Source organism: Megalops cyprinoides, chromosome 21, assembly GCF_013368585.1.
Source record: "Megalops cyprinoides isolate fMegCyp1 chromosome 21, fMegCyp1.pri, whole genome shotgun sequence".
In the NCBI taxonomy this organism is placed as follows: domain Eukaryota; kingdom Metazoa; phylum Chordata; class Actinopteri; order Elopiformes; family Megalopidae; genus Megalops; species Megalops cyprinoides.
The window spans coordinates 17,473,268-17,487,141 of record NC_050603.1 but is presented as its reverse complement, the minus strand read 5'-3'; the positions used below and the strand labels follow the sequence as shown (position 1 = coordinate 17,487,141).

The 13,874-nt window shown below is 45.2% G+C and overlaps 1 protein-coding gene and 2 non-coding genes across 3 annotated transcripts in view; 1 reads left to right on the top strand and 2 right to left on the bottom strand.

Moving 5' to 3' along the window:
- Window positions 1-785: 785 nt before the first annotated feature.
- Window positions 786-857, top strand: trnap-agg. Its single transcript has one exon. It is a non-coding gene; the product is annotated as a tRNA-Pro (tRNA).
- A 2,665-nt stretch (window positions 858-3,522) lies between these two features.
- trnap-agg lies at window positions 3,523-3,594 on the bottom strand. Its single transcript has one exon. It is a non-coding gene; the product is annotated as a tRNA-Pro (tRNA).
- Window positions 3,595-7,497: 3,903 nt separating this feature from the next.
- Window positions 7,498-13,874, bottom strand: part of LOC118769301 (sodium bicarbonate cotransporter 3-like) — a 33,357-nt gene continuing 26,980 nt past the window's right edge. The window contains exons 18-27 of the mRNA XM_036516360.1: window positions 13,406-13,567; window positions 12,873-12,986; window positions 12,516-12,677; window positions 11,185-11,436; window positions 10,545-10,613; window positions 9,865-10,038; window positions 9,345-9,473; window positions 9,026-9,117; window positions 8,048-8,155; window positions 7,498-7,621 (exon numbers count right to left, since the gene is read on the bottom strand). Coding sequence (XP_036372253.1) covers window positions 7,540-7,621; window positions 8,048-8,155; window positions 9,026-9,117; window positions 9,345-9,473; window positions 9,865-10,038; window positions 10,545-10,613; window positions 11,185-11,436; window positions 12,516-12,677; window positions 12,873-12,986; window positions 13,406-13,567 — 1,344 coding nt within the window. The 3' untranslated portion in view covers window positions 7,498-7,539. The remainder of the gene's footprint in view (window positions 7,622-8,047; window positions 8,156-9,025; window positions 9,118-9,344; window positions 9,474-9,864; window positions 10,039-10,544; window positions 10,614-11,184; window positions 11,437-12,515; window positions 12,678-12,872; window positions 12,987-13,405; window positions 13,568-13,874) is intronic.

Genomic DNA, 13,874 nt, shown 5'->3' with positions numbered 1-13,874 from the left:
ACAATGTCAACAATACAACAATGCGTATAACGTCGCCTCATCTGGTGAGTAACAACCTAACCCTTTGAGTATGCAACAACAAACGGCATGCTTGGAAATGAATACGTTCAAAACCACATAGTCCACACCACCACTTGCACATATCAAATGCATAATAATGGTGGACGTAATCATACAAACAGCCCTAATAATCGTACAAATTTGTGTAGCACACAATCGCATAGAGGCCGCTCCTTCCATTCTCCTTGTGCTGCCAGATCTCTGCCGGCCATTAGGACCAGACCTCAGGAACTCACTTTGTCGGCTCCTCATGAAAGAACTGGTTTAATAAATTCATCACTGAATGAAGGCGGAGTATTTACCAGTGCTGTCCAAACTGCAACATTCTTGTAAACTAATTGTATTCTTAAAACACAATATGCAGTAGAACAGAATTTCCTTTGTGGTTAACTCACAGTAGTTTCCCACCGTTTCGACAGCTCGATTAGGAAGAACTGGTGCCAATAGGGTAGAATATGAAAACGCTGCAGGGAGCACACTGAAAATGAAATTGACTCCATGAACAAATGCTGAGAAAGGAGAAAGAAAATACTACACATAATGCAGCCTGCTTCTACTTAGTGTAAGAAACGTTCTTGACAAGGCAAATGGTAAAACACCACTAGATGGCAGTGAAAAGCTGGGATCTTGAGCAGGACGCACATCCAGCAATACACATCAGTATGCGCATTCCCTATACTACGTGGCACATTCCTGGGAAAACGTTTCCTTTTGCTTCTGTAACAGGCTCGTTGGTCTAGGGGTATGATTCTCGCTTAGGGTGCGAGAGGTCCCGGGTTCAAATCCCGGACGAGCCCTGCTTTTCCACATTACAATCACAATATCGCTTACTTTATCCTACAACTGCAACTTGTAGCTCCTCCACATGATGCACTTGCATTGCACACATCCATATCAACACTTTTAATCATTCAGGAATGCACATTACATTGCCTCACCTCATCACTAAAAACCTGACCTTCTTTTATGTCAACATGCAACAAAAGACACCATTCTTATGGATAACTACATTAAAAGCCACGTGCTCCTTATGTCAGTGGTATGAAAAGTTGAGCATTTGTGGTAACAGACTTCTAAGGTGTGATTTTCACCATTTCATCAGATCTACTTAGCACAGAGGGGCCAGAGCTGAATGTGAGAGAGACACACAGAAACACACAATCCAGTGAGTTTAGTCATGAAAGACACGCTGACAAATGACACGCCACTCAACAAGCAACCCATTAGGACACAGAGTTACCAGTAGCCTTGACAGCAGTACACCTTTTGGTGGGCACATACTCACTCTGAATATTCTTTGTGAACACATCTTGGGCAGGAGTGACAGACAGGTGGTGCTGCATGCTGGGAAAATTCAACACAAAACTGGAAAAGAGCAGGATGTACCTTGGTAGCTTGAACTATGAAAATGCAAATGACATTGTTTGACAGTGTTATTTATTTGACTTCACTGTAGTTGTACAAAGCAGCCAACGTGAATCCACAAGCTGAGTCGCAGCCAGCCTCACTCTGTATGTGAAAATGCCTGGAGAGGTGGCAACAAATTTAGCTAGTCAGGGTTTCAAGGGAGACCAATTCTTCAAGGGACACCTTGCATGAAGGTGCGTACGGCAGAGGGAGGTAAAGGACATTCCCAGCCCTCTGCTGGAAGACAGGGCAGGCTGCTGAGGTTGATCCTGATGAGCAACAGATCTGGCAGCACAGGAAAGACAGGAGTGGCCTTCATGTGATTACAGGATGCACAAGTTTTTATGAGCATGATTACCTCTAGCACTATTACGCACTTGGTATGTGCTGGTGCTGCTATGGTGCGAGAGGTCCCGGGTTCAAATCCCGGACGAGCCCTGCTTTTCAACGTTACAATCACAACATCAGCTCTACAACTCACTTTCTGCTGCAGCTGCAACTTGTTGCTCCCCCATATCATGCAGTTGCATTGCACGCAAGGAGATTTCCATACTGATGTAGATTCCTGTATGTGCGTGTCCTGCTCAAGATCCTATATGAAGTTAGTTGAAGTTGTATGAATATACAATGAAGTTGTATAGCCAAGCTGTACAGTGAACTTGAATGTATACACTTCTGTTCTTTTGCACTGGAAGTCACTCTGGATAAGAATGTCTACGAAATAAATTTTTATGAGCATGATTACATCTACCACTATTATGCATTTGAGTGTGTGAGTGGTGGTTTAAGGACCATGTGGCTTTTAATGTATTAATGCATAAGAATGTTGTCTTTTGTTGCATGTTGACATAAAACATAGGTTTTTAGTGATCAGGTGAGGCAATGTAATATGCGTTTCAGAATCATTAAAACTGTCAATATCTACCTGTATGTGTGCAATGCAACTACATCATGTGGAACTGCTCTCCATCCCAGCCGGACCTTCCCCCCTGCAAGACCTCTCCTTCACCGTTGATGGCACCACAATACCATCCTCTCTGTCAAAAAAGAGCCTGGGCGTCATCCTCAACTTCAAAAAGCACGTCATGGGGTTGCCGATTTCTCCTCCACAACATCAGGAGGATTCTTCCATTCCTGACAACATACGCCACACAACTCCTTATCCAGGCCTCAGTGCTCCCTCGCCTGGACTACTGCAACGCTCTCCTCGCAGGCCTCCCAGCCTGCACCACCCAGCCTCTGCAGCTCATCCAGAACGCAGCTGCCTGACTAATCTTCAACCTCCTCAAATTCTCCCATGTTACTCCCCTGCTAATTGCTAAAGGTGAGGGTCAGGGTCTTGAATCTGATCCTGTCGCTGCCAGGATCAGATTCAAGTCCCTGACCCTGGCCTACTCTGCAATCAACAGGACAGCCCCAACCTACCGGCAAGACCTCATCCAGCCCTACCCACCTGCCCGGCCCCTGCGCTCAGCAGCAACTGGACGTCTTGACAAAGCAGGAGGTTCTCGCTCTGCTAGGCAAGGGCGTTTCACCTACATCGCTCCCCAGTGGTGGAACGAACTCCCTGTCCCGCTACGGACAGCTCCATCACCCCATTCCTTTAGACGTGGTCTGAAGACGCATCTCTTCAGACTCTACCTGGACTGACCCATCACATAATAAGTGCTGTTGTAAATTTCTGTGTGCTTTTGTGTATTGTTTTCTTGCCACTGCCTTTACTCTGGCACTTATTGCGCTGTTTGAAGTTGTTGCAGTTGCTGTTTGAAGTGTGAAGGTGTATCTTATTAGTTGCCCTATACCCTGTAGTTGTACAAATTGGATAGCACTGTGTCCTCAAACAGACCTTGCTCTCAGCTGAGAAGTACTGTCTCATTGTGGAACTGTACACATCCTGTCCCTGTACTCTTGCTATACTTACTGTATGCATTTTTGTATGTCGCTTTGGATAAAAGCATCTGCTAAATAAATAAATGTAAATGTAAATGTGGAGGTGCCGGAAGATGCAGTTGCAGAACAAAGTAAGTTGTAAGTTGTTTTTAATATGAAAAACAAGGGCTCATCCGGGATTTGAACCCGGGACCTCTCGCACCCTAAGCGAGAATCATACCCCTAGACCAACGAGCCTCATACAGATGAAGATGGAAATGGAAATGTTTTCCCAGGAATGTGCCACGTAGTATAGGGAATGCTGATGTGTATTCCTGGATGTGCGTCCTGCTCAAGATCCCAGCTTTTCACTGCCATCTAGTGGTGTTTTACCATTTGCTTTGCCAAGAACATTTGTTCACCACTCACTAGGAGTAGGCTGCAGTATGTGTAGCGTTTTTTCTCACACCTCAGCACTAGTTCATGGAGTTAGTTCTCCCTGCAGCGTTTTTATATATTATTCGCTATTTCTAAGAATTGTTCCTAATGGAGTTGTCGAAATCTTGCATACGAAGCCACAATGAGTTTCCTACAGTGCAAATTCTGTTCCACAGCATATTGTGTTTTAGGAATAAAATTAGTTTACAATAATACTGTGTAATGATACGGGAAATTAATTTTCTTTAGTCAGCTGTTAATTTAATAAATCAGTTCTTTCATAAGGTGCTTGTTTAAAGAAAGCAACAGCAGTCGCGCGTGTAATAACTTTTATTGCTGTCCAACAATATAATTTTGATTACAAAAAATATGTTTCATTTCCTTATCTTAACATGTATTGAACAGATAACGAAGGAAGGGATTTCTTATTTCATTCACGAGAAATTGAGTGACAGCAGCAATTAAGTGAGTCTAAAATACATGGCTCTAAAGAACAACCCCACGTCAAAGACACAGACACACGTGTAACGGTACATTGTAGAGTACATTACATTACATTCATGGATATAATACTACAGTAACTGTACATGTGTTTCGTGACTTGTTAGGCTACCATTAAGACACCACCAACACAACACATAGAGCAGAAATGACCAGACTGACGTGTTACCTCTTCCTATACTAATTAAGACAACAGCCTAAAAAGGCACACACGTTACTTAACAATGATATTATTTCTGAAATGTACAAAAAAGGGACTTGGCAACAATTTCACAATTTTAAAAAACTATATATGCACGCACAGGACATCTTTTCCTTTAAAAAGGCAGTCAGTGTTGAAGGATACTTTTGAATGATTTTTTTTTACAAGAACAATCAAAAGGTTCCCACCGCTGTAGCCCCTACAGCATATTACCGTATCCAGTGTGAAATCTCCCTGCTCTGTTAATGTAAAAGGTCTGCATTAGGTTTCATCTGGAAATTATAGTCAAAATAATGTTTTCCTTTCGTTTCATAAAATGCTGGTGTGCAGTTGGGTGTGGTGGAGTTTAACACACAGATCACACAGTTCAGCGCGTTCAACAGTAAGTTTCAGGTTTGACAGACATAAATAAAACCCCCGACGACACTGGCCAACCTTGAAGAAACTTACAGTAAGTCCTTTCTTGAATGACAAGTGCTAACTGTACAGCTAAATATATATACATGTATATTATAGTTGTGTATATGTATATAAACAACACAATAAAGGGGCATTCATTAAAAATACCACTGGTTTACCCAACAATTATCATTTGTCAAGGCATATATAATTGGAATTTGAAATTTGATTTTTGTTTTACGCCTTCAGGTAAAACATTAATGCATTTCTGATGATGAACCCCAGTGTGGTTAAAGGGATCTACATTAAATGACATCTAGGTAATGACCCCAGAAAGGCAAATTTATACGTGTTTATTACAGCCAACCAAATGTGCACCACAGAACCACCTTAGATGCCTTTAAAGAAGCATTTGTAACGTGTAGGAACCCTGGCTGCATTCTCACTACCTCCAACAGCCTGCATCTGCCTCAGCATCTGGGCAGATGGACACTTTGGGTGTGATTTGGACTGAGGATGCGTGCTTTCTGTTAAGAGCTCTGGCTGAGGTCTAGGTTTTCCCCACTCAGACAGGGGTCCTGTCTGAAGGCGGCATATTGAGCAGGATCTTTATGGTGTGTGGGTTTGTTAATGTAGTGGCCTTTATAATGGGATCAGTGAAATTGCGCAGATACCTGTGGGGGGGATAGCTTATGCCTGCAGAACCTTGTTATTCGACACAGAGTCTCATAAAAGTCTGCAGTGACATGAACACAGCCAATATTATTTACTGATGCACTGATGGTCAGAGGCAGTGAAAGTGATGGCAGTGATGGAGGAAGGTTGTTCCAGGATCAATAAGCTCACACCTCAATGGTTGTGATTGGCTGAATTAGGGACCAATACAAACGTAAGGGTCTCTGGCTATGTGTGCATACTGTTTCTAGCACTATGTGGAATTATTGCTCAAATCTAAAGAGAAGGGGTGTGCAAATAAAGGATATTGTATACAATTTAGCAACCTCTATAAAATTTATTTAGATAAAAAAGTAACCCTGAAAGTCCTAAAATAAAGGTTATTTTATCAGAGGGATGCTGATAATAAGCATGTTAAGGTTTTCTTTACATATTTTTAAGGAAACTGACTAACAAAAACTGATCCATGTACTGTCAAATATGATCAGTAAGACAGACCGACAAAAAAGCATGTTCATTCCTGAGGTGGTTCTTGGGTAAAATTAAATTATGCATATAGGGATATATAGCAGAACATTAACCCTCCCTTTCACATAAATGTACAGTATATTAACCCTTTATCAGGTTAGGTGACTTCATCAGTCATGTGTAAAGTGGACTTTGCCAATCTCACAGAAATGATGGATCATTAAAACAAAATATATATTGTCTATCGACATGATGTTAAACAGATGAAGAGCACTGAGACTTCAAACTTGTCAACTTCTGCCTTCTCAACGTCATGGCTTTTTAGTATGTCACAAACTTGTCCTCTGAAATAAATAAAATTGCTTCCCTCGGCAATAATAATGATTTTCTTAAAAAAATCAACAGTACATAACAATTCATAACGTACATCCAATTACAGCGAATATTACATCACGTATAAACTTTCAAAACCAATAACAGCTCATCAACACCAAATACACATATTAACATAAAAAGTGATTGGGAGAGGCAGAACCACAATAGGAGGCCTATTGCACTGCTGGTAAGCTAATAGAAGAATACATTTTACAGATGGTAGACTACTCCTGTAATACTGTCTACACCACTCATACAGTCAGATGGTGTGAAAGATACACTATAGGTGAAACAGAGGCCTGACTGTAATCCATCAAGTTTTGCACATTAAAGCAAATGTTTAGAATTCACACAAACAGTGCTGTATCATAGCTTCTGTACATTAGAAACATACAAAGTAGCCTTCTGGTGGGCTTACAGGTGTGTGTTTTTTTCTGTTTTCTCTGAGCCTAAAACTGGGAAAATATGTGATTTAAACAACTGAAAACATGCTTGGACCATCTCGCCAATTTGGACTGTAAATTACTGTGATAAAGAAAGATGGAGACTCACAACAAGACTGAAAAAACTAATTCAGAAATGACAGACGTGATGGACACAAATTTGCCTTGTGCTTTCAGATATGGTACACTGGAAATTAAGGTTTTAATTTCGTACCTTTGTTAGAAAGAAATATTGTGTGTCTGGTTAGAAAAAAGGTAGTCCTTGTCAAACTGGAATTACAAAGGAAAAGAGGAATTGTGGAGAAACTCACAGAGCTCAAAGGTGCATCTGAAAACAGAGAGAGAGAGAGAAAATTTCTACCAAAATTAGTAAGATTAAAAAAAAAAACATGAACTTTGATTTCTGACAATCGAAATAATGTCAAATCAAGCAAACATTAAATCTCTGGAACTGAGACCATGAGGCCACCTCTTTTGGCATCAGTGGAGCTGGCCGGGCACGAGCTACACAGAATGAGGACCCGGTCCCACTTCAGGGGCCCTGGTCAACAGTGACGAGTTCCAAGCTCTCTCCCACGCGCTGCCGTCCTCGGGCTGAGGTCAAACGCTTTTCCCAGGGCAGGGTGGTACGCCCCCCCCCCCCCCCCCCCCCCCCCCCGAAGGGCATCGGTGGAGGGGGGGAAGTGCTTGTGGTTGACACTCTCACAGCGATGTCTCCACGTCCACGTTGTTCTCTCCCCACTCGTCCTCTATGCTGATCCGGACGCACGCTACCTTCTCCTGGCTGAGAGAGAGAGAGAGAGAGAGAGAGAGCAAGAAAGGAGGGTGCCGTTACACTGAAGCATGGCGTTACACTGTAACTCCCTCTTTGCTTGCGTTCCTGCTGGTACCTTCACACCCCTGCAACTAATCCAGAATGCAGCTGCACAACGTAGTCAAGTCACAGCCCTCCCTACCTTACTTCACTGGTTCCCTGTTCTTGCGTATATCAAGTTCATAACTTAAGTGCTGTCATACAAGACAGTGAATGGGACAGCCCCCGCATATCGACAATCAGTCTTAAACTGTATGTACCGCCCAGATCACTACACTCCGCAGCCTTGGGGCAACTGACTGTCCCATCCCGACGGGGTCACTCCTGTCAGACACAATGCCTGTCCGGACTGGTCCCCCAGTGGTGGAATGAACTTCCCACAGGGAAGCAGCCTACCTTGCTCCATGTTTTGGTGCCGTGGAAACCTCAGCGTTCGTGGTAACGGGTTTCTGAGATGTGATTTCCACCATTTCATCAGATGAGCTTAGTACAGAGGGGTCAGAGCTGAATGTGAGAGAGACACACAGAAACACACAATCCAGTGAGTTTAGTCATGAAAGACACGCTGACAAATGACACGCCACTCAACAAGCAACCCATTAGGACACAGAGTTACCAGTGGCCTAGACAGCAGTACACCTTTTGGTGGGCAATACACACCCTCTTAATATGCTTTGCAATTACACCTTGGGCATAAGGGACACACAGCTAGAAAAATTCAACAAAATTGAAATAGATCAGGACTCTAGATGTACCTTAGTAGCTTGAACTACAAATACTTATTACATTGTTTAATGGTGTTATTTATCTGACTTCACTGCATTGTAGAAAGGCAGCCAATGTGAATCCAAAACCTGAATTTGCACATGTGAATGAGGGAGCGTTGCAAGGGTGATCCTGGGTATTGGAACTCAAATGACGTGTACATTCATTAGAATATATATGTACGATCATTGCCTTGATGCGATTAATTCAGTCATTTAATACAGATAAACTGGAACGGACACAGCATGGGAATTCCATTTAGAAATGTGATCAGCATTTTTTTTAAACCTCTTCATGCATTTTTGTGAAACTCGGTTGCTACTGAGGCCATAGGCAGTGTGTGTATGTGTGTGTGTGTGAGTGTGTGTGTGTATGTGTGTGTGTGTGTTTGGGGGGGTAGTGTATGGAACTCTTCCAAAAAGATTGCAATACATACTTTACTTTCCCCACAGCTGATGTTTCAGAATAAGAACTGAAGGTATTATAATTATCACTGACTATATTTAAAGTCGTAATATCACAGAACATTGGCACTGATTAAACCCTGAGGACTTTCTGTTTCTCTGTTAGCACCAGTGTGCCCCGTTCCAACAGGGCAGCACCACTGACCTGTGTTGGTGCCTGCTGATGGCGGCGTTTGTGCCACCGTCGAAGGGCATCTCCGCTTCCCCTTTGTCGTCCTCCATCATCCGCTCCGCTTCCTGTAACCGGGAGACAAACACGTCACAACGCAGGAAGTCTGATAAAGCCGCGCTCTGATGAATTTCCTATGGATGTTAAGCAGCAAAGGCTGCCGCGTTGAGTAACCCGCAGCCCACCCCGCTCTGTATGCGACACACAGAGTGGTCACTGCGATAGCAGGGGATTGCTGCTGGTGTCAGACGAGGCTCATCGCACAGCCCGAAATCAGAGAAGGGCGCCAGCCCACCTCCTTCTCCTTCTTCTCGTCGTCCTCCGTCTTCTTCTTGCTCTCCGGCATCAGGTCATCCAGCCAGCTCAGCTCCCTCTTGGTGAAGCAGAAGTCGAGCAGCTTGCGGATGAAGACCAGGGCCAGGACCTAGGAGCGTGTCAAAGGGAGAAAGAGAAGCAGGACAGAGAGAGTGAGAGAGAGGTGGAGAGAAAGAGAGAGATACAGAGGACTTAAGACGTTATTCATCCAGTCATGCAAACACAACTGATAGCCTTCTACATTTGGGAGTACACTGCCATGATAAATATTCAAAGAGTAACCAAAAACACCCCCAAGTGTTTCTTAGTGATTTCAGCCTATCATATGATGTCATCATCTTCTATTTACCTTCTATTTACAAGGTGTTTTGACACCAGCATTCAGGTGTCATACTGTAACAGATGTACAAATACTGGCTAAAATAAAAACACACTCATAGAAACAGAGCCACCTCCCCATCCCCATACCCCCTCAAGCTGAGTGACAGCCGTCGGCGTACCATCATGGGGAAGACGACGGCGGCGGCCGAGGCCTTGATGACCCACAGCAGCACCAGGCAGGACAGCTGGATGAGGGTGAAGATGTGCACCTTCCACAGGGGTACGTAGCGCAGGTAGATCAGGTCCGGCTGGTGCTTGGCCGGCATGCCGAACAGCTTGATCCGGTCAAAGAACTGACACCCGCCAATGAATCAAAACACCAAAAGAGCCTGAGTGAGTTCAGTAGAGGCCTAACGTGGAGGCAGGCCCAGCACTATGGGGGTGCTCTGGGGGCGCATTGCACCCCAAGACGGACCTCAGTGCGGTCCAGTTATCTCATTATATCCCGATGTCTACATTCTATTTATGACTTTTCTGCCCCCCCGTGGATTGCAGCTGCACCCCTCTATATTTTATCCTGGCGCCGAGCCTGTGTGGAGGAAATGCTTAAACTTTTGCCGTTAAAAGGAGAATGACCCACAGTGGTAATGTAGAGAAACAGGCTGCACCAACAGCTAGCAGGCCTCTTAATGAGATAAAGATTTAAATATCTGAATCTCTAAACTCTGCCTGCGATGAGAGGAGGAATGCAGGTGCTGTACCTTATAATGGTGGCGATCTGGAGACACACACAGTCACATCATAGCACCTAATACCCCAACGCTGTAACACCTAGATCCACAGTGCAGTGTGTTCTTACCTGAATGCCTTTCAGTGAGGAGACTCCCATGTATAGAAAGACACCGTATAACACCGGCATGGGAATGAACTGAGAAAAAGCCAGGACAGAAAGTAATTTCAGCACAGCACAGCACAGGCGTCAAAATTACATTCACTTCTGCTGTTATTTCCCGTGTGGCTGCATCCAGGGGATTAAACAGTGACAGTGAAGGAAGGGGTCACCAGTCACGCCTCTGGCCCCTTCCACATGCAGTACCAGTCAAAAATTTTGGACACACCTACACATAGAAGGTTTTTCCTTTATTTTTACTATTTTCCATATTTTAGAATAATGGTAAAGACATCAAAATTATGAAATAACATAAATGAAATAACTGTACGCAGTGACCAAAAAAGCGTTAAATAAATCAAAACTCTTTAGATTCTTCAAGGTAGCCAAAATATTTTTTAAAACTAAAATTTCTAATTTGGAAAGAATTACATACATAGGCATCAACTTCATTGTTTATATTTGTCTAAGACACAAATTTCAAGCATAACTAATGTAAGTTGCATGAGAATGAAATGTTTTTTAGATAATGAGAAACATGAATTCAGTCAGGTGTGTCCAAACTTTTGACTGGTACTGTATACCCTGGGCGTGTCTGCGCTCCCCTCACCTTGAGTGCCGAGGTCATGAAGACAGACAGCCCCATGAGGACGAAGATCATGAGGCCGGTCACCCTCTGCTCGCGGATGCCCAGGAACTTGGGCTGCTCCCCGGGGGCCGAGCACGCCGACTCCAGCTTCAGGCTGTTGACGTGGGAGATGGAGAGCACGGTGGCGGCCACGAACCAGGGCAGGCCCATCACCGAGCACATGCCCAGCATCACGGACACCACCAGCAGGTCCAGGTGGTACCCGCAGCCTTTCTGCGAGGGGCAGAAACACAGGGGTGTCAGCAGGGCAGAGAGAGCACAGGTTAGAGGGTATAGCACACTTTAGACAGTATAGCACCGGTTAGAAGGTACAGCACAGCACAACGAGTACAGCACAGCCAAGAGGGTACAGCACACCACAGAGAATACAGCACACCTTAGAAAATATAGCACAGCCTAGAAGGTACAACACACCACAGAGAATACAGCACACCTTAGAAAATATAGCATAGCCTAGAAGGTACAACACACCACAGAGAATACAGCACACCTTAGAAAATATAGCATAGCCAAGAAGGTACAACACACCACAGAGAATACAGCACACCTTAGAAAATATAGCACAGCTTAGAGGGCACAGCATAGCACAGAGAACACAGCACACCTTAGAAAGTACAGCACAGCTTAGAGGGTACAGCATAGCACAGAGAACACAGCACACCTTAGAAAGTACAGCACAGCTTAGAGGATAGAGCACAGCACAGAGGTTACAGCACGATGTGTAACAGCAGGAGTAGGTTGCTGCAGTGAGGGGTAGGGGGCAGCAGTGTGTGACAGTGATAGCAGGTTGCTGCAGTGAGGGGTAGGGGCGGTAGTGTGTGACAGTGATAGCAGGTTGCTGCAGTGAGGGGTAGGGGCGGTAGTGTGTGACAGTGATAGCAGGTTGCTGCAGTGAGGGGTAGGGGCAGCAGTGTGTGACAGTGATAGCAGGTTGCTGCAGTGAGGGGTAGGGGCGGTAGTGTGTGACAGTGATAGCAGGTTGCTGCAGTGAGGGGTAGGGGCGGTAGTGTGTGACAGTGATAGCAGGTTGCTGCAGTGAGGGGTAGGGGCAGCAGTGTGTGACAGTGATAGCAGGTTGCTGCAGTGAGGGGTAGGGGGCAGCAGTGTGTGACAGTGATAGCAGGTTGCTGCAGTGAGGGGTAGGGGGCAGCAGTCTGTGACAGTGATAGCAGGTTGCTGCAGTGAGGGGTAGGGGCGGTAGTGTGTGACAGTGATAGCAGGTTGCTGCAGTGAGGGGCAGGGGGCGGCAGTGTGTGTAACAGCAGTAACAGGCCGCTGCAGCGTCTGCTCACTTTCAGCTTGTGCTCCTTGCGGTTGATGATGACGGCGGTGATCTGCTGGTCCATGAAGATGAGGATGGTGCAGAGCAGCGCGGGGATGGCGGCCGCCAGAACCGTCCACCAGGGGTTCTCCCCCAGCGGGTCGATGAGCCAGCCCCGGTGCTTAGACGTGGGCTGCGGGGGCACATTGTGACATCACAATGCATCATTACATCATCATTATGCGACTGCTAAATAGGACCTTAGAAGGGTTAAAATTCCACAGCATGTTTCCAGCTACGGTCAAGCACATGGTAAAGATATTGGGACAAAAGCCATTTTGGACTGATATCTCCCCATCGTGTTCGTGACACAGAGGCGGAGCCGTACCTCGAAGCGGTCAGGAACATGCAGCTTTGGAGAAGGGATGCCCACCAGGTAGTCCACCAGGACCATGATCATTATGGTGAGAAACACTGCGAAATCGCTGATTGTGGAGCGCACCTAAAGGAGGGGAAAAACAGGTACAGTACAGCTTTCAGCAGAGAGACACATCTCATTTAACACTGCAGGTTTTGAATAGTGTTATGCTGACACTCACTGCCCTGGGAGTGTTGTTAGCCTGGTTTGACACTGTTACCCATTCAACTTGAATGGATATACTTATGCTCTATTGTGCTGGAAGTCACTCTGGATAAGAGCATCTGCTAAATGAATGTAATGTAATGTAATACAGGTTTTGTATTGCATTGTTTGCGGCAGAAAGTCCCATAAGTATTGCACTGTTTTCAGCAGAGACACATGCAATTTAGTCTTGCTACTGTTGTGCTTCAGTGAGCAGACTTTAGCCTATAGGCACTACACTGACCTCAGCGCAGAGCTATGGTGTGGCGGAGCTCATGAGGTCGAGTCTGAGTGATTACCTTAGTGGGGAAGTAGCGCTCAGTCCTGAACTGCTTGAGGAAGGAGGAGAGGAAGAAGGTGGTGAAGAAGAGGATGATGGACCAGAAGAGGACGTCCGGGATGTAGGGGCCGTGGTGTCCGCACGCCGGGCCTACAAACTCCCCGTGGAGCTGCTGGCACATCTACAGGGGGACAGAGAGCAAGGCCTCAGAGCTGAGTGTGAAACCTGACACTGTGTGTGTGTGCCTGCTCTATGTGGGTGAGACTCCACACTGTATGTGTGAGTAACTCCTGTATGTGCGTGAGTAAGTCAGTGTGTGTACCTATGTGTGTGCGTTGTTCTTCTGTGTGCATTTGATCCTGTACCGTGTGTGTTTGATGCTTCTATGTGTATTACAGCTTGGTATATGTGTATCTGTCACTCCTCAGTGTAAGTGAGTTACCCCTCAGTGACTCCTGAGTGTGTGTTCGTGTGTGTGTGTGTGTGTG